This window comes from Bos javanicus, chromosome 4 (assembly GCF_032452875.1).
Source record: "Bos javanicus breed banteng chromosome 4, ARS-OSU_banteng_1.0, whole genome shotgun sequence".
Lineage (NCBI taxonomy): Eukaryota > Metazoa > Chordata > Mammalia > Artiodactyla > Bovidae > Bos > Bos javanicus.
In genome coordinates this window covers 68824032-68845832 of record NC_083871.1, presented here as the reverse complement: position 1 = coordinate 68845832, position 21801 = coordinate 68824032, and the positions used below count along the sequence as shown (strand labels likewise).

The following is a 21801-nucleotide window of genomic DNA, read 5'->3' as shown; positions in this document are numbered from 1 at the left end:
TCAGTAAGTCTGAAGATTTTGAAAAAAATGTAATGCTGCTTTGAAATGGACTTAAAAGATGCACAAAAAGAACAGTCACAAATACTGACTGGTAGACATAAGAAAGACTAAAAAATGCCCTGGTATGATTTGAGTTGTATAAGCAGTCTGTTTTAAAATACTGATTGCCTTAACTGTAAATGGTAAGTGAGTTAGGCAGGGAGGCCCGGTACCTAAGAAGAGAATCATATTGCCCAGTTCTGCCGAGACTCACCTCTCCAACCATGTGTTTTATGCCAGTAGCACAAGCTAATTCTGTTGGAGCAAGCCAAAATGTCACATAAAGGCTCTTTCCGGCTTCCCAATGTCTCCCGAGAGCACATGCTTCTCGCAAAGCACAGTGAGCGAGGCACACCAGATTACAGATATTACAAGGGAAATTTGGCAGGCAGCCATCATGGCTTTGTTTCAACTGACATTCATAAAAACCTAGGCTAAGAAAATGGTAGCACAATGTCTGGTGTTTGAGATCTGACAGCATGCAACATGTTTACAGCATGCATTAGGCCACGAACTCCAGTCTGGGGCCGGGCCACGCAGCAGAACCTCAGATCTGGTGGACAAAGGAGGGAAATGGGAAAGCATGTCTTGTACTGTAATAAATAGGACTGCTCTCAGAAGACCACAAACAGGTGGTTTCTCACACACACATACACACACACACAAAAGCACTGCTTTCAGAAAGACTAAAAAAAGTCAAATGTTTCAGGCTTGTTTGTATAGAATAAATAGAAGGGCAGTACACACTTGGCCAATTACAACATTTTTTATGAGGTTATGACTGACTATAATCTGGCAGAAATGAGTCCAACTGCAACAGCAAGAGTGAGGGTTTGGGGGAATTAGGGGAGGTTTTGGAGTGGGAATGAAAGTGAGAAGAGGAAGAAAGCTTTCATTAAGCGGTTCAGAATCTGGTAGGAGAATTTCTTTAAAAAAAAAAAAAAAGCATCCAGACTAATTTTGTTTTCATTCAAAACCACCTCTTATTTAGTATATTTTTCCTTTATGTTCTTGAACACATTTATAATGACTGCTGCTATGTCTTTGTTTCCTAAATCCAACATCTGAGCCATCTCAGGGAGGGTGTCTATTGATTGCTTTTTTGTTATTTTTTCCTTGTCTAAGGGTAAGATTTGCCTATGTTTTTCATGTCTAGTAATTTTTTATTGTATATTAGACATTATGTATCTTCCTAATTTCTATGAAGACTATTGATTTTTATTCTAGCAGGTAGCTCAGTTTCAGGCTGATCATGCTGAACTTGTGTAGGCCTACACGTATGCTTTAACAAGGCCATGGAAAGCCCAAAAGTGTTCTTTCAACTTTTCAGGACTCACCTCCAAACTGTCTCCTCTGAAGAGCTTACAGAGTCTTGATTTTAGGAGCAGTTAGGGTGTCTCTAGGGCTGGTCATACTCTAGGACAAAGTCCTTATTTCTAATGTGAGTCTTTCTGATGCCTCAGTTAAAAGACCAGGGGGCTAACAGGTTGCTGTTTCCATGCTGGCTAGAATGCAATGCCTACAGGACTGCTTGACCTCTGGTGCGGATGTTCCATTCTCACGGCTGGAGCTGCTGTCCTTTGGTAAGACACAGTCTTACCCTGAACATATCCACCCTCGGCCGTGGACTCAGGAAGGACCCTCATCCAGACTTTTGTGGCCCCTTTCTGTACTGATACCTCATCTCCAGGCCCCTGTGCTACAGGTTCCAGCAGCTCAAGTTGCCCCAACTCTGTTCTCACTCTTTGGGTTCTAGGTCACTCAACTGCAGTAAGGAAACTGTCCTGCAGTGAGCCAGATGACCATGGGGATCACCTCTAAGTTTCTTTTCTCTCAGCAATCAACTTTGTCCTGCCTATCGTCCTCGATGTTCTCCTACTGAGCCTGAAAACCATCATCTCGTCCATCAGTCCAGTTGTTTATGGTGGAAGAACTAGCGATGGCCAACGTTTAGCATACTTTATGCTGTTCTCCATATGGATGCTGAATAAAAGTCATCCTCCACTCCATTTTTATCACATAGCCCTCTCAATGCATGTGGGAAGTAGAGCCTCCTGGTGTCTCATAGAAGTGTCCCTAGAATCAATGATCTATTCCCTCCTTCGTTCCTTATACAAATTCATACTCATTCATTTAATAAACATTTACTGAGAGTCTACTATGAGCCAGACACTGTTCCGGGAGCTGGGGACACAGCTATGGGAGACAGAAAGTATCCCTGCCCTTGTGGAGCGTATTTCCTGGTGGGGACTGTGCTGGCCCTGCTGCAAAACTGTGCTTCCTTTGCAGTTGTTCCTCTAATTACTGATGATAGGAAAAAGGGAGACTCAGCATGGGCAGAATATAAAGAATAATAAGACCTATTACTTATACAACACTTCCTATGTCCCAGGTCCTGCTGTATGTGCTTTGTCCATACTGATTTCACACTCACAGTTAGCAAGGTATTATTATTAGAGTTAAGGACACAGAGGCTGAGACTTGCCAACCTGTTCACATAGCTCATGCAAGGCAGAGACAGCATTGTCTAACTCTTGCTCGCACATTCTTCACCACTACATTGCTCTATTTCTGAGAGAAAGAGGAGAATGACATTGGAGATGGGGGTTGCTACTGCTAAGTCGCTTCAGTCGTGTCCAACTCTGTGCAACCCCATAGACGGTGGCCCACCAGGCTCCCCCGTCCCTGGGATTCTCCAGGCAAGAACACTGGAGTGGGTTGCCGTTTCCTTCTCCAATGCATGAAAGTGAGAAGTGAAAGTGAAGTCGCTCAGTTGTGTCCGACTCTTAGCGACCCAATGGTCTGCAGCCTACCAGGCTCCTCTGTCCATGGGATTTTCCAGGCAAGAGTACTGGAGTGGGGTGCCATTGCCTTCTCCAGGAGATGGGGGTAGGGAGAAACAAATATTGTTTTCAAACAAAAAAATCTCCATTTTTAATAGAAGCCACCTAGATGTCTGGGAAGACTGAGAGAAGAAAATAGATCACTATTCAAATAGGCACAGAGTAGAAGACGATGGAGCTGGCACAGAGGTGAGGATTTTGTCCTCCTTTTCCCCAGTGATCATGAGGGAAATGGCAACGTCCTGCATTTTGAATCAGGAAAAGAACAGCAGACTGTTCTGAAAGGCTTCCCGGTTCCTTGGGGAAGCTGCTGATACAGGTGGAAGTGACTGAACTCTAGGAATCCCCACACAGCAGAACTAGTCCCGTCAGATGCTTCAAGGAAAAGTACTCTGGGATCAGGTACATATGAAAATTATACCATCCCTCCTGGAGACTTAAAATGCAGCTCGGCGTAGGAGAGGATCTGATTAAAGCCTGTAATAAAGAAATCTATGTTATTTAACTCAGGATTTCCCCAGATGGATTGACAGAACCCTTTTGTGAATAAATGAGCTTTGTCTGTGAGAGAGAGGGAGAGGGACAGAGAGAGGTAGGGAGGGAGGAGCTGGTTAACACCCATTGGAATTACTGCTCTAGGAACCTTATTTTAGAATTTGCTGTTTAATGACAAACACTAAGCTAAAGAAAAATTAATTTTTAGAGGAGGTTAAACCTAACTACTACTGTGCCAAACGGTGCAGGGAGTCTTAACAAAGAGAATTCGAGTAGAGCTGTAGTTCAGGAAGGAGAGAATATTAATTACATTTTTATTAGGCAGTAAATGACAAGCACTGAGTGCAAAGTACCCATTTGTGCCTAGGCATAGCATTCCTTTATAGTTTATACCAAAATGATATACACATTTTAAAAATTAAGTTTATTTGGAGACTTCAATTATTTTAATCAAACTTTCTGGGGAGAAAATAGTATAACAGCCATGCTCTTGTTCATTATTACGTCTTTAACTCATCCCAGTTACCCATTTCTGGAAAGTCACAAATTGTTAATAATTTATCTTGTCACCTCAAGGCAGTTACCTGATCTATGTCTCAACGACCTGAAGGAAACACCCAGATGCAGCCCCGGGCTCCTCATCAATCTTTGTAAGGAGATACCTGACTTCAGCCTGAGGCTCACCTATCACCTGCCTACTGGTGACAGGAGGATGCAGCCCCGGGCTTCTCATCAATCTTTGTAAGGAGATACCTGACTTCACCCCGAGGCTCACCTATCACCTGCCTACTGGTGACAGGAGGATGCAGCCCCGGGCTTCTCATCAATCTTTGTAAGGAGATACCTGACTTCACCCTAAGGCTCACCTATCACCTGCCTACTGGTGACCGGAGGTAGGGGACAGTTTCCTGTGCCCTCACGGTGCTCTGCCCTTTCTGTTCTCCCAGTCTAAGGTGCGAAGGCATCCTTTCCCACTCCAGCTGAAGCCTGCTAGGGCAGCATGTACCTTGCACACTTGAGCTAGTTGCTTGGTAACAATACACCCCTTAGGAGCCCCTAGTCACTTCTCTCACAGCATTTTTTTGGCTTCTTCTGTCTCCTACTGTTTTAATTTGATTAGGCTGTTACCCACCTATTGTCTACAACACAGAAATTACTCTTATTTTTATGTCTTTATGCATTCCCTCTGCTCAGCTTGTCCTATCTGATTTTTTTTTTTTTCATCATCAGTTTTCCAAATCCTCCTCTTAGTTTTCTAAGCTAGTACCTTCCTCTCTGATATTTCAACATGGAAGATTGTAGAACCATTAGGAACACAGGTTCTGGAGCCTAACTGTGCAGGTCTGAACCCAATACTCCATTTCCTACCATCCAGGGACCTAGGACAAGTTACTTAACATCTGAGTTTCAACTTGTGAATCTGTAAAATGAAGATCACAGTACCTTCATGTGGTCACTGTGAAGATTAAATGAAACATGCAATGTGAAAAATGCTTAGCACAGAGCTCAAGGCATTAAGAGTTACATTTGCTCTATTTTTTCTTCTATATTATTTCTTCTATATTGTCTCATATCCAAAATCTAGCTTTTCTTCTTGCCCTTTTTTCCCCCAAGTGTATAAATATTATACAGACTAAGCAATTAGATTTCCTATAACATGAACTTGTCATTGTTTCTCAGGCCACAAAATTAATAAAAGTTCCTGTCTTTAAAACTTATATCCATCTTCCCCTCCACCCCCCGCCAGCACTACCCTTACAACCCTAATTCATTTAATTTTCCTCTTTCTCATTAAACTATTTTTATTTTAAAATTTGCTCAGGTGTTATAATAGACCAGCTTGTAAAAGAATTCAAGTGTTGTTCAACACATTATGTTCAAATGAGTAAAACAATTTAAAATAGGTATAAACAATGGCTCTCCAATTTCTACTCAGTTCTTTTTTTAATCCAAAAAGCTAGCTCCATTTTAGGAACCCTAACTCTGCAATTTCAGTCAGTGTCATTGCCAAAGACAGTTTCAACTCAATTTTGATGTGCCCCAAAGAACATTAGAGGTGCATAAACAGATATATGAGCAGAAAAATATTAATTCTTTTTCTATCTTCACTGCATAGCAAAATTAAGATTTTATTTCCCCCTGAGGTAAAGGGGAAAAAAAACTCACTTGTTCAGTATTCTGCACTATTCAGTATATTGCTATCAAGCTGATGTTCTTTTACACTGTTGCTGCTGCTGCTAAGTCGCGTCAGTCGTGTCCGACTCTGTGCGACCCCACAGACCCCACCAGGCTCCCCCGTCCCTGGGATTCTCCAGGCAAGAACACTGGAGTGGGTTGCCATTTCCTTCTCCAATGCGTGAAAGTGAAAAGTGAAAGGAAGTCGCTCACTTGTGTCCGACCTTTTGTGACCCCATGGACTGCAGCCTACCAGGCTCCACCGTCCATGGGATTTTCCAGGCAAGAGTACTGGAGTGGGGTGCCATTGCCTTCTCTGTCTTTTACACTACCTAACCCTTATTATTCTCTTGAATCTCTCCTGACTTCATGCGAATTTCAGTATATTTCCCTTTTGTATCGAAAGCCCTTAAGACTCCTCCCCAAGCTCAAAATTTTAAAAATTGGACTATAGTTGATTTTTGATTTACAAAGTTGTGTTAGTTTCAATTGCACAGCAAGTGATTCAGTTACGCATACATATGAGATATATATATACTCTTTTAGATTCTTTTCCATTATAGGTTATGATAAGATATTAAATATATTTCCTGTGCTATACAGTAGGTCCTTATTTTATATATAATATATACTATATATAATATTTTATATATAATACTGTTAATCTCAAACTCCTAATTTATCCCTGTCCCCCTCCCCCCAATTTTCTCTTTGGTAATCTTAAATTTGTTCTCTATGTCTATGGGCCTCTTTCATAAATAAGTTGATTTATATTATTTAAAATTTTTTTAATTGGAGGATAATTGCTTTTCAATATTGTGTGAAGGTTCACTGTACAAATGTTTTCACATATAAGCAATATCATATGATATTTGTCTTGTTTGACTTACTTCATTTAATATGATAATCTCTATGTTAATCTATATTGCTACAAATAGCATTATTTTTTATGCTAATATTATGAGTAACAATTGAGGGACATTTAGGTTGCTTCCATGTCTTGGCTATTGTAAACAGTGGTGCTATGAACACTGGGGTGCATTTATCTTTTTAAATTAGAGTTTTCTCCAAATATGTGTCCAGGAGTGGGACTGCTGAATCATGTGGCACCTCTATTTTTGGTTTTTAGGGAACCTCTATACAGTTCTCCACAGTGGGTGCACCAATTTACATTATCACCAACAGTGTAGGAGGGTTCCCATTTCTCCACACCCTCTCCAACACGTACTATTTATAGATTTTTTGATGATGGCCATTCTGACTGGTGTGAGGTGATACCTCACTGTAGTTTTGATTTGCATCTCTCTAATAATTAGCAATACTGAGCATCTTTTCATGTGCCTGTAGACCATCTGTACGTCTTTTTTGGAGAGATGTTTATTTAGATCTTCTGCACATTTTTTGATTGTGTTGTTTGGCTTTTTGATATTAAGCTGTATGAGCTGTTTGTATATTTTGGAAATTAATCCCTTGTCGATCACATCATTGGCAAATATATTCTCCCATTCCATACGTTGTCTTTTCATTTTATTTATGGTCTCCTTTGCTGTGCAAAGCTTTGCAAAAGCTTTTAAGTTTAATTAGGTCTCAGTTTTTATTTTTGTTTTTATTTCCATTACTCTAAGAGATGGATCTAAAAAAATATTACTGCAACTCATGTCACGGAATGTTCTGCCTATGTTTTCCTCCAGGAATTTTAGAGTATCCGGTACCCGTAAGGGTCCTTTTAGCATATTTCTCCCCCAAGGTCAGACTTGGCTTCCTTCTTGCAGCTCACCTTTGCTCAGCTCTCTTTTCCCACCTACCAGGTTTTTATTTATCACCTACAAACCAGTATCTAGAGTGTCTACCATGTACTCAGTCCTATCTTATGTACGTGGCACTGTCCACAAAGGAATCCCCAGTGAGAAGGGTTGTTACTAACCTGGGCAACCTTCCATACTCAGTCTTCTCTTGACTTAAAGATCACGACTAAATGTCTCAGTCTCTTACATACGTCTGCTTCTCTGCCAGCAAGGACATGACACAGTGAACTCTCTGTTGTATCAGATCTCTAAATGCAATGATATGTCCAGTTCGACACATCCTTCCAGATCTAACTTTCACCTTATAGCAAAGAAAGGAAACAGAGGAACCTGCCAAATGGCCTCAAGGAGACAATCTAAAGGAAACCCTGAAGGTGGCCCATCTTTTCAAAAAGTCACTGTATCAGATTAAAAGAAACTTGTGGGGACAAAACATCCAAGTGCAATGTGATGTGCTGGATTGGACACTGGGTCAGATAAACTACAGTAATGGACTTGTTTAGATCATCTGGGGAAACCTGCATATGATCTGGCTATTAGACTAGATGCAAATGTACTGAAAAAGTAGAGATCAGTGACAAAACTGAGCAGACTGCAAAAGAGTGAGTACAGCTTTTGGTTAAAAATCATATGTTTATTTATGCATTTATTTTTATTGAAGTATAGATGCTATTATGTAGTATTTTTAAAAAGCGATCTGAAAAATGTGTTCTAAGGTGTAACAACTAGTGATTAGTTGAGTGGTGGGAATGTGATATTTTAATAAATTTTTTTGTTTGCTTACATTTTCTAATTTTCTACAATGCTTCCATATGACTACAATTACAAAAGGTTATTTTTTTAAATGGTTGATGTTTAAAAAAAATTTTTTTTATTTTGTATTGGGGGATATGATGCTTTTGAACTGTGGTGTTGGGAAAGGCTCTTGAGAGTCCCTTGGACTGCAAGGAGATCCACCTAGTCAGTCCTAAAGGAAATCAACCCTGAATATTCATTGGAAGGACTAATGATGAAGCTGAAGCTCCAATACTTTGGCCACCTGATGTGAAGAGCCAACTCATTAGAAAAGACCCTGATGCTGGGAAAGATTGAAGGCAGGAGAAGAAGGGGACAACAGAGGACGAGATGGTTGGATGGCATCACCAACTCAATGGACACGAGTTTGAGCAAGCTCTGGGAGATGGTGAAGGACAGGGAAACCCATGGTGAAGGACAGCCCCATGGTGCTGCAGTCCATGGGGTCGCAACGAGGTGGACATGACTGAGCAACTGAACAACAGTAAAACACCGTGACAGTTTCAGATGAACAGGGAAGTGACTCAGCCATACTTTACATGTATCCATCTCCCCCAAACTCCCCTCTCATCCAGGCTGCCACATAACACTGAGCAGAGTTCCGTGTGCTATATAGCAGGTACTTGCTGATTATCCATTTTAAATATAGCAATGTGTATATGCCCAGCCCAAACCTATCATTCTCCATGCCCCCACCCCCACAACTGAAGTTCAGTTTCTAAGTCTGTGAGTCTCTTTCTGTCTTATGAGTTCATTTGTATCATTTCTTTTTAGATTCCACATAAGGGATGTCATACAGTATTTCTCCTCTGACTTACTTCGCTCAGTATGACAGTCTTTAGGTCCATCCGTGTTGCTGCAAATGGTATTATTTCATTCTATTTAATGGCTGAGTAATATTCCATTGTATATATGTATAAAGGGTTTTTTTTTTTTTTTTTTAATGACTCATTTTCTCGCAGAAGACTCATCTCAGGAAGTTCACACACACTGATTATATCCTGGCTCTCTCAGATTTAAGCACATTCTGCTGCACAGTTAATGCTAAACTATCATACTCGATTCAAATTCTCTGGTGGATTTTTTTGTCTGAGGCCCTTGTTCCTGCTCTTCACCTTCACTGAAATCACATCCAGCAGAGTATTTATTCCTTTAGTGAGTATAACACCTGTGTGATCAGCAGATCCCTGCTGCCAACCTGGCTGATGGAACAAACAGGAAGAATGAATGTGAAAATCCACAGACTCTCATTAGAATAAGGCTTAGTAGCACACACCTTTGTACATACATAGATAACATATTTTACCCAAAACACAATAGCCACGCTATTAAAGAATGCTATTCAATACCATAATTAACTTATAAGACTATCTTGTTCCTCAATATTACTAGGCTATTTCACATACATTCCAGTCACATAATTCTAATGCACACTTTACAATTTAGAAACTAAAGTCTTTTCAAAACCCATCCTAACCTCAGGAAACACAGGTTTGTGAGAAATCCAGAAAAGCACATACATCTTTAAATAATTGTATTTAATGTGACTTTGAAGGTGTTCCACTTAAAACATCCCCAAGGTTATGGGCACTGAAAAACTGTAGCTATATTTTATCTCAGTTTCAGAACAGACTGATAAGTAGGAAACCCCAAGAGGACATGCAAATAGATGTTTACATTAATGAATTCTTTAGAAAGCATGCTTCATAAAAGAACTTTAAAGTGAGTATGGCGACTCCAAATCAAAGCCCTCTCCAGACAACGTTTAAATAATTTACTAAAAAAGCATTACAATGAAGCAGTACAGATAATTCATTTCCAGCTTTCTACCTCAAACCCTGAACCAAGGATCTGGCACCAAGAAACCAGAACCACTCTTTGCCTTATGGGCAGTCAATAGATATTCAAGCACTGAATTACGGGCAGAGATTTTTTCATTCTCCTTAAAAATTCACTTCAATGCTAGGTTTACTTTGCCTTTTTCTCTTGGGAGGTTGTGTGGAGATCGTTGTCTTAACATAAGTTGATTTCAGGTTCTCTTCAAAAATCCCTGTCTCCTTAATTATTTCAGTTGGCTGAAACACCAAGTCCTTTTTTAGACCCGATATATAAGTTCTAATAGTTCTCTGAGGTCATGCTCACATGTTCAGTTTCAGTAAAAACTCATGCGACTAGACACAGAGGAGTCAGTTGAAAATGTTTTTCCTAAAAGGAGTTGCTACTATGTAACTTTGATCTTAAGTTATTTCTATTAGTTATGTCCCGATATATTCTGATACTCCAACAATGTTCTGAATTCATACAGCAACTCTTTACCCCAGGTTTTAAAGTTTCACTCACATAAATCCATTAATCTCCCAAACTGCCCTATGAAGTCAAAAGAGCGTACTCTAACTCTGCATACAAAATACTTCCAGAATGAACTTATAAATCAGTCATGTTTTCTGCCACATGAACAGAGAACTACAACCTGCCTCTCCCCAACAGAGAAATAAGAAAATTCCATATAGAGTTGATTTTAAATAATCTCCTGTAAATATTTAAAGACTGAAAACATTTTTCCTACCCTGTTAAAAAGATACCTTTGAAAAATAAATGTGACAGATACGAGGTTGCTATAAATTCTGAAAATGGCTTACCTATTAATGTAACTGAGGGCAACATAGGTTGGCTGCTGTAATTCTTGTTTTTCTAAAACACGTGGATCTGTATCTGAAATAAAAACACAATTATGATTTTTCAGCTTTCGCATCAGAATATATGAGGCTACCTAACCTAACGTAACAGAGGCTAAATGGAGAAAAAGATTAATTTAGTAGACTACTTTTTAAAGAAACCTCAGTCAGCAAAACATAATCATTTGTTCATTCATTCATAAATAACAAGATATTGCATTACTTTTCAAGAGAATTCCAAACATCAACAGTGATAAAATGTCCATCTGTCACACAAACTCCTGCACAATCCCCCTCATAAATATTGGTTTTCACTGCTTACAGTTACAATGTTGGCATGGTTTTTGGCGGTTAATCGGCCTAAGAAAGAAAGTCTCTGTTAATTATGCTCACTTCAATGCTGGAACAAATTAGTTGCCGTTGGAGAGCTCCATCAATTTGAAAATCTACTGAGTATTGTTCATATTCCCTCAACACTTCTCTAGGTTTGGGCTCACATTCTAGAGGACAACGCTTCTCCTTCCTAATTGTATAATGAGTTTATTATAACTTTTCTAGACTTTTGATCAGAAATTCTCATGCTGGTTCAGAATCCACAAACATCACATTCATCAGAGGATTTTTTTCCTCCTTGAAGACACACAATTCAAAACCATAGCAACCTTCTCTGGCAGTGTTTCTCCAACACAACATAAAAATGCACGTTTACAACTATACATATATTCTCAAGTTTCTCATGTAAAGAACTGATTGAGCTAAATATACACAAAAACAATGTTTCTAGAGTAAAACTATAAAGAAACTGAACACATTTTTGTTTTCTTAGAAGAACGTTCAGACATTTCACACAGATTTCTTTTTATTACAACCTCGCTTAAAACCATCTCATTATTAGAACGCTTCCAGCTGCATTCAGCAATAGCACCTTCTTTGATGTAATGACAGATGCTGTTTCCAGTACCTTTGTACAGTGTTTACTGCACATGGTGGCTGTAAGATACACATGCTAACTTCCAAGTGTGGTAACAGGTGATGGGGGGTAGAGGATGCAGACACAGTGGCACAGGGCAAGGGTGGCAAAATGACAGCATAAAAATCAATTTACAAATGCTTTCCACTCCAGACTAAAACCAGACAGTAGTGGCAATTTTATTCTTGGTGTTAAAGTTAAGAATCTCATGTTCAGTTTATTGTTTTTCCTATGCCAAGAAATTTCAGAGACATACTATTCAGAAATCCTGCTTCCTGGGTCTCTGCCATGGCAAGTCCATGAAAGCCAAATTCTGAAACAAGAGACAAAGGTTCTCTGAATGGCTCCATCAAGTCGGGTCTTGAGGTTTTTGGCAGCGCAAGTGAGAACAGATCAGTAATTCAGCATTTCCTCTGCCTATGATGATTACATATGCAACTGAGGCTGTCCGTAGATCACTGGACCTACAGAAATACTGTCTTCTGAGCTTATTCCACTATCTTCCAAAACGCTAGGCTAGATGTATGCTCACATAGCCTCAAATTATGAGTGGTGAAGAAAAAAGACATCCAGAAGCTTCCAAATACCTCTCCATAACAACAATACTGCAAGCACCTCAGGCAGGATTCTCCTGTTTTTCTGGAATGCAGACTCCGTAACCAGCAAGGAAGTAGAACCTCCAGACAGATGTCCACCAGGCCTGAGACATCTTTCTCAGATTACTGTCTCCCTAGAAACCTGTAGGACATCCATGAAATCTTCACGTTCTTAAAACGAAATTAGGTACTTGGTGCCCACAGTCAGCAGAAGTCTGCATGCATGCCTCTGAAGGAAAAGCATCAGGGGCCAGTCAAGAATAAACATCAGCTCCTTCACCCGCTTCCTGGCTGACTGGTGTGTGGTGATCATGACTCACCATTTTATGGATTTAATTACACCAGGGAGCCTTCCACATTCAGTAAAAGTATAATAGCTGCCTTCATTATTTCTCCCTCCCTGACAGAAAAGGAACTGTCTAATGCTGAAAACTCTCCACAGGAGGGTTAGAGTCACAAGGGCATAGGGTGTTCACAGCAGGATGACGATGTCCTTTTCGTGAAGACAGGACGTCATTTAGCAGAATGACCTGGAGAAGAGTATAACTCTAGCTACTGGAGATGACGACTGACTCTACCAAGAACATCCTTAAACCATGTGCCACACTGATGAGATTTTTCTTTTTTCTTTCTTTTTTTTTTTTTTTGCATAAGTTGCTACAACAAGAAATGTGATACGAACCGCAGGGGCTACAGTACACAGTTCTCCCAGATATCTCTCTGGCTTGCTTATGGTACTGATGAAAATGTGAACCTTGAACACTGGCTGTCACTGCCCAGAGGTAAAATCCACCTCAGTAAATGGCCTGTGGGATAGGAATACTTGAACTTTTCATGGCTATACAATAAACCACTAAGAGATGACTTTTCTGTCTCATATCATCCCAGCACAGTCACAGATTTCAAGCCGACTGAAGGCTAAGAGAATTCAAATATGAAAATGTACTTTGAAATACCCAAGCGATAAAAACCCAGTGACTTACTTCAAAGCCTCTAACACACCGTATCCTCTAGAGTGGACACCAACGTGCCTCTTGCACCATTCCTTTTTCGGGGTAACAGCGCGAACATACTGGTCTACAGTTAAGGACGCGACACGAAGTGGAGCTTGCTGTAGCTCACGTGACCTGCTGTCCTGTGGCTTTACAGATTCAATTAAATGCCAAAAGGCTGGATGTCATAGCACCAATTCCCATGACTCCTCAAGCGGTGGAGAGAAAAACCAGGCAGATGGCAGGAATAAGGAAAGGACAACCTTCAGACCCTTTTGGATAGACCTAGAGTCCCACATGATGAAAGAAGGGCCAAGAGCACCCCCTGTTCCATGATGGAGGCATGTGTTCATCACGGCTGTCCCTGGTGTTGGGAACCATGGTGACCAACTGCCTGGATCTGGGGCCCGTGTCGAGTCTTTGGTAGCATTACCTTCAAACTTCCAGGAAAACTCAAGGTTGTCTCCTGAGTTAGCAGAGACTACCTGATGAGCTCAAGGGCTTTGGCTGTGCTTCAGCTAGTCTGCATTGTTGGGATTTTATATGCCTCTGGAATTATTTCCAAAGAAAGAAAGTAAAAACCCAGCTATACTGTCTCTCAGCAAGCCTAACGAAGCCTCTCCCGGCAATGAGCTACTTGTAGGCTGGGAGGCAGGAGTGAGGAGGAGACAGGATGTCACACCCCCAAGAAGGCCTTCCTCAAATTTTATATCCTCGAAACACTGGGCTCTGTGCTCAGTGTGGAGGGCAACAGTGGGAGGCCTGAGACGACGTGGGTGGGAAGGCAACCCCCGAAGATAAGACCCTGGAGAGGCAAAGGCCCACCCAGCCAGATGAGGGATACTGAAGGTCTGGGATGAAAACACCACTGTTCTGTGGACTCACTTGGTAACAATTAATGGGCATAGTCTGTTCTCAGTCTTCCCCCTAACAGCTGAACTCACAAAGCTGCAAAACCTTCCACGACATCCCTGGCTGAGCACTGCACCCCTCCGCCCTTCTCTGCACCACCTCATCCGCAGCACTGTCCTGGTTCTGTGTGACCATGCCACAGACTCCGGGCCTATCCTTCCCGCTTCTCATGCTTCTCAGAGGGGAGCCACCTCAACTTCTCTGCTCTCTCCAACACTCAGCTCAGCACCAGGCATATAGGAGATGATGCATAATCGTTATTAAATGGACATACTAATTTTATGATGTGAAAAATTGAAGACTTTTGGTCAAACATGGCAGGTGGATCAAAGGCATCTGTTTCCCTCACCATCCAAGGTCTCGTGCATGCGTGTTCAGCCATGTTCAACTCTTTGTGACCCCATGGACTATAGCCCTCCAAGCTCCTCTGTCATTTTCCAGGAAAGAACACTGGAGTGGGTTACCATTTCCTAGTCTAGGGGATCTTCCTGACCCAGGGATTGAACCTACATGTTCTGCATTGACAGGCAGACTCCTTACTACTGGCACCACCTGGGAAGCCCATATCCAAAGCCCCACTAAGGAAGAAATAAAGGAATTACAAATTCTCCAGGGGTAGAAAAAAATGAGGCAATGTCAGCAGACAAGTGATTTCAACCAGTGTTTTGAAAGATGGAAAGCTCATACAGGAGTGCAAGTGACCTAGGGAGTACAGAAGAAGCCACAGTCTTAAGTGCCCGCAGCTGGGGAGACACATGAGCCAGGGGGGGAGCCCCCAGTAGAAGCCCCGGAGGCCTTGGACTTGGAGGTGCCAGGTGCTGCCAAAGGCAAGGAAGGGGAAGTTCAGGGCTGAAAACAGAACTGTTTAAAAGGCTGATTATCCACAGACACTGAACCAGGAAACCAAGCACAGCAGAGACCAAGGAAGAGTGGAGAGAACACAGGGGTGAAAATAAGGAGATTAAAGTAGAAATATACCTACTTCACTGGTCTTCAGAACACTGGCAGCCAGGCGGGAGGGTTCCTCTCTTGATTAAGCTAAGTGGGTGCAGAGATGAGATGGCCAGATGCTGACATCTGGCGATTCCCTGATCAAGTGATTTCCCTGCAGATAAGTCAACAAGTTTCATCCACGCCTCTATCCAGAGCCTCCCATCAGCTTTTTATTGCCTCAGTGTCTTAAATAGGAGCCAAGAGCAATCAAGGAAGGGTCATTAGACATCGGAGGGTAAGTCTTGAACATAAATGGGAGATACCAAAATAAATAAATGGTGGGAGACAGGAGCAAAGGAGCAGACAAATTGAGACTTGGAAAGTTAAGTGACATGCCTATTTACACAAACTCAGTTAACAGCACGGCTAGGACCAGAAGCCCTGCATCCTCAGAACCATTAGGCCAGTATTCTGACCATTTAAAAGGCTGCTCATCCTCTGAAGTCAACTCGTTGCTACCATCCAGTTAACACTGGCCTCCATACAATCTTTATAGCTTTCTTAAAAGCCCGGCAAAGTTCTGTTGCAACTTTTCGATCCACTTTTAGGACTGAATTTTGATGAATCAACAATTTACAAAGACCAACATTTAATTCACAGCTAGTTTATTTCAGCTGCTGAAATAAATATTTCTTGCTGGCAATAGTCCTTCCAAAAATAAAAATAAAATAATCCTACAATTGCCCATAACCAGCCTTTGAATGGATCAACTTTTCTTTCGTTTATAGACACGTCATTTGAAACTTTTCCCAAGCCATAATTTCCATTACAGGGCAGTCAGTGCAAATTACAGTGAGATTCTTGCCTTTCCAAATTCAATGTGAAATCCAGATGCAGTTAAGTGTTGCTGTAAACTTTATGAGTTAAATATCTCAAAGTCGGGGACATTGTGCAGTATAATAACACCATCTATTAAAAAAGCATCCATGTTCCCATTTGTAGCCTGAGTTTTCCTCCACAAGTGAATGAATAAACATTATTCAATCAAGAACCGTTTGGACAATGCTCCAGGAGCATGATTTATAAACAAACACAGCGTACTGCAGACTTTCCAGTTTCCGACGTGGCCAGAGGGCTAAAGTTATTAGAAATAGACCGTTTGGACCCGAGTGCTTTCTAACTCTTCACCAACCCATCAAACTCCTATTGATGACTGCTTGAGAGTGGCAGCTATTTTTCCTGAGTAAAAGATGTGGAGCCTTATATGTATGACACTATCAAGTTCACACTCTCCAACCAAATTCTCCACCTTGTTACCTGGTACAAGAGAGACTGCCAGAGTCCATCATGGCTGCCAGGAATGCTTACGTAGCCCACAACCTGTACATCTGCATATAGCAGCCCTGAAGACAGGTCCTGGGGTTACACAACAATACAATTCTTCTATACAGGAGTAAGACCAAAACTTACTCTCATTTGATCTTACATGCTTGTATGCTTTTCCACACAAATGGACATGTCTGCTTTCCCCAGAAATGAACCTGATGATGGATCCAAGTAACATGTCATACAAAAGACCATAAAGGAGCTTCTGTATCATTCGTGCCTACGGGAAGAGCCTATAAGCAGATATGTGGAAGAGAAGGGAAATGCTGGTGGCTGAGGCTAAGTAACAAATGATAAGGCAGGGAAAATGATGCTCTTGAAATCCTCTCTTGAAGGGTGTAAGGAAAATGGCTGTTCATAAAGAGACTTTCTACTCCTCCTGCTTAAAATCGTTTGCCCAAGAAAGTACTACTCATCCTCCAAGGTGTTGACCTATATACTACCTCTTCCACGCACTGTGCTACACGCACACCTGCAAATCTGTCTTAGCACCCCAGTGCTCTGTAAATAGTCAGTGAACATAGGCTGAGCAAACACATGAATGCCCCGTACATGCGTAACACAAAAGACACAAAGGTCAGCATCCAGCTCCGTCTGTTCCCCTATGGAGTTAGAAGGACAGGAAAGGAAAACAGACTCAAGCGTAAGTGACTGTCCAGCAGAGAGAGACACTGACATGAAAAATACATACCAGTAAACACAGATGTACAGAGGGAGAGAAAATAATGCAAAATTCAGAATAATGGAGGGCAGCTAATTTGGGAAGGATTCACTGATGAAAAGGAACTGAGTTGGGTTTTAAAGGAAAGGGAGCTAGGCATAGGGAGTGGTTCATAGGTGAGGTTAGGGGATCCAAAAATGGCAAGAAGTGTGAAGCAGAAAGCACAGGTGAGAAGTCTGTGGGTACTATGGAAAGGTAGTAGGGCGGAAGAGCCACTATTCCTTAGTTATAAGATTCTCATAGAAATCCTTTAAAACAGAGGTTCTGAACTGTGGGCAATTCCCCCCACCTCACCCCCTATCGGATGTCTGGCAAGGTCTAGAGACAATGGGGCGCGGGGCGGGGGTGCTACTGGTATCTAGTGGATCGAGGCCACTAGACCCACTGCTGAACATCCCTACAATGCACATGGACGGCACTCCCCTCCCTCCAACGAAGAGTTACCTGGCCTAAAATGCCAACGGTGCAGGTACTGAGAAACCCCGGGCCAGAGCTCTACGACTATCATCATGATGGAGCTCTTGCTTCCAGACTTTTTCTCTTTTCTGTGGTCTAAGTCAAAAGGCTGGTTAGGAGGCTACAAAAGATATGGGTTGTTTGGACTTACAAGAGCTCGGACTTTCCTCACAGAGACAAAGAACCTGAATTCGTTTCAAGAAAGACATACTGACCTCTTGTCATGCACTAACTACGTAAGGAAAATTCTAAGTCAGTAGATTCACAACTGAGCAGCAAAGACCACACAATTCACAATCAACAATAATCCAAGACAGACTGGATTCTGTGCCAACCTAGAGGACTATACTAACTGCTGGAGAAACAAAACAGGTTTCTCAGGGAGCATCAGAGAAACTTCTTGCAAGGAAATTTTACACAAGTCTTGAAACTAAATATACAGTCAGAAAAGGTGAGAAAATGGTGAATCAGAAAATGGTCTGAGCAGAAGCAGAAACGAGCAGAGATGGGGGCAAGAAGGTGTGGCTAGAACTCTGCATGAAGAGTCTTGCAATTCAGATCAGGCCCACGTCCTGGAAGGTTTAAAATGTTCTCCAAATGTTCTCCAATAGAGAGCCTTAGAAGGAGTAAACTGATATGTTCCATGTTTTAGAAAAATAACTGGGGGGTGGTGTGGAAAATGGGGAAAAAACTGGGAGAAAGAAGTATAAAATTTGGTGAAAGCAGAAATGGAAATACACAATTTTTTTTCTTGTGTACAGAGCTGACGGCCTCATTACCAAAAGGAAGTAACTAGAAAATGAAAAGGGTTTGACAGGCAAGAAAAGGAGGTCTGCTTCTGATGTGTGGGCAGACATTTTGCAGAAGCAAGACGACTCAAAGGAAGAAGAGATAAAGGGCTCAGGACACAGATAGGGACTGCAGCACTGGAGATTCCCACCAAAATGCCACATTCCAGCAGGCACTGGAAGCAGACCATGTACCACAAACCAAACAATGATATACAGCAAAAACCTAGCCATCCTGGGTCAAAACTCGGTTATCACATTAACTCAGCCAATTCATCAGAAAGTACTGAGGAGGAAAAAAAAGAAAAAAACCAGTACTGATTGAGGGCCTAGTACACCTAGTAGAATTCTGCCAGGGATAAAGAAAAGCCAGAGGCTGCACTGCATCTGAAACCAAGTAACTGGTAAACTTCACAAGGGAGTGAATATGAAAGACTGGGACGAAAACAAACCGGAGTCCAAATAGTCCCCGAGTTTAGTGTTTTAAATGATTTGCTGCCCAAGTCTCTGAGGCTCACTAGTGTAATTATCCTCCCATGGGAATCCCTGCTCCCACTTCTTGGTGTTGCCAAGAATTATAATGCAACTCCCCCACACAAGTCAAAATGCCGCCTTTCAATATTAGCTGTATAGCCTCTTTAAGTCTTAGTTTTTTTCATCTACAATTTTGATAAGGATAGTACTTTTGCATGAGGGTTGAAATGAGGATTAAATAAGCAATGTGTTAGGTGTAGGTACTAGTTGGTTCTTTAGCCCATAGAATATTTTGAAATCAAACTCTGCAGTGTTGTGGATTATCTTCATTTTATAGTCAGTGGTATTATGATACACAGAAAATCTGAGAACTCATCATTCATATAATGTAGTGGGCTTCCCTGGTGGCTCAGAGGTTAAAGCATCTGCCTGCAATGCGGGAGACCTGGATTCAATCTCTGGGTTGGGAAGATTCCCTGGAGAAGGAAATGGCAACCCACTCCAGTATTCTTGCCTGGAGAATCCCATGGACGGAGGAGCCTGGTGGGCTACAGTCCATGGGGTTGCAAAGAGTCGGAAACGACTGAGCAACTTCCCTTTTACTTTTTCATCAAGTAGTCATTTCCCCCTTTTTCCTTCATGAAAAAAGTGAAAGTGTTAGTCACTCAGTCGTGTCTGACTCTCTGTAACCCCACGGACTGTAGCCTACTAGGCTCCTCTGTCCATGGAATTCACCAGGCAAGAATACTGAAGTGGGTAGCTATTCCCTTCTCCAGAGTGTCTTCCCCACCCAGGGATCTTCCCCAGGTTTCCTGTATTGCAGGCAGATTCTTCATCATCTGAGCCCACCAGGGAAGCCCCTTCTTCCTTCATAATGCTTAGGAACATGGCTGACTGGTATAAAGACTACATTTCCCAGCATTCCTTGAGCCAGGTGCAGCCCTCTGACTAAGGCCTTGTCAATAGGATTTAAGACTTCTGGGAAGCCCCTTTAAAGTCATGAGCCTTTCTTTGTGGTATTTTCCCCTCCTGCATCTAATCTGGATATGAAATAATTTGGGGAACAGAAGTCATACATGGCTAAGCAACACAATAGAAGCCTGGATCCCTAATCCCATGAGGCCCACCACCACTCTGACCCCCTCCAGACTTCCTGAAAGTGAAAGAAACAAACTCTTCCACTTAAGGCACTGCTATGTAGGGTTTTCCAGTTACATGAAGCCAAACCAAATCTGAACAAAATAGCTGGAATGCTGGTTTATTTTGTTGGGCTCAAAGTTCTGATCTGAACTATGTAATATGTCTTGCCTTTTAAGATTCTTTAAAAATTCTCTTTAAAAATTAATATACCAGCTGATGAAAACAAAATCAGAGTAAAATCACAGTCACATCATCACACCATCTGTGGCTCACTCTTAGCCTGGGATAATTAAAAGAATGAGAAAAAGAAGAAGGGAAAACCATTATGTCAAATTATGGCTCCTCTGGTGGCTTTAGGACTTTCTCTAGAATTGGCTATTAGTGGGCAATAATGAAGCAAATTACACATGCATATTACTTCTGAGTTATGAACAATGCAACCAGCAGTAACCTTTGAAGCTGTCAGGATCTTTTCAGGCAAGCAATTAAAGTGAAAAATGAGAGTGTGCGCAACTTCCATCACCCAATACTACATGTAATAACATCACCTACAAACACTGACATAAGAGTGTGACTTGGTCTGAATATTTATTAATGCAGATCTGTTCCCATTTGTTCCTTTTTTTCCCTGTAACCCATTCCATCCCCACCTGCCAAATTTTTTTTTTCAGTTCTTTAAAGGGCAGCTCTGATATCATGAATTACATTTACCTGAAACCTACATGCACTATGACATCCCTCTCATCTTCACCTCAGGAAGGTTCCTTCCTAATCCCCTGACCAAAATACAAATTTAGGGCAAGTGTGGATTCCAGAGACGAAAAAGTGGATAAGGAAGTAAGCTCCGAATAGGAAAACACAAAATCAAGATTATAGTAATTAACGTTAACAACTGATATTTACATGAGGCCAAGTATCTGTCAAGCATTGCATGCTAGGCACTGAAGCCCCTTCAGTCACCCATCAAACTCCCAGTTCTCAAGTAGACCAGACTCTGGAGAATGACTTACAGTGATCTATAATAAAAAATGGGCTGATGTAAAAAAAAAAAAAAAAAAAAGACTTTCTGCTGAAGTGTAGAAATCACTCCTTGCTTACATATGTTTCAGGATTTAAATACTTGGAAGGACTTTGAGAAAAGGCAGGAAAAAACAGAGGTGAGCCACTTGGAATAGGTTTTTCCAAGCAGAGAAGAAAGCCTTGTGCTGAGTCTGAAGATGTGAGGCTTATGGGTCCTATAAGCAAGTTTGTCTCATATGGTTTCAGTCATTTCTACGCCACCAAGTACCTAGAGACCAGTGATTTTTTGTCAACTAGAACTGCTCACTAGTATCACCTGGGTAGCTTTCAAAAATTCTGATGCCTAAAACCAATCTCCAAAAATTTTAACATGCAATCAGAAAAGGGATGAAGATCTGGTTTAGAAAGTCATTAAATCAGTTTGCATTTTCCCCCCAAACTAAAAAGACAAACTGTAAAACTGTAAATGATTTATTGAAAATAATTTAAAAGTTTTATAAATAAATCCAAGTGTGAATTCAGACTTAAGACTCAGGTCTTCACCACCTCCACCCCAATCTTTAAATTTTATAAAGAAAGTGCTAAG

General features: G+C 41.4%; 1 protein-coding gene across 1 annotated transcript in view; it reads right to left on the bottom strand.

The window, feature by feature from the left end:
* JAZF1 (JAZF zinc finger 1) overlaps positions 1–21801 on the bottom strand; it is a 330578-nt gene that overhangs the window by 137476 nt on the left and 171301 nt on the right. The window contains exon 2 of the mRNA XM_061414278.1: positions 10792–10864. Within this exon, the coding sequence (XP_061270262.1) occupies positions 10792–10864 (73 nt within the window). The remainder of the gene's footprint in view (positions 1–10791; positions 10865–21801) is intronic.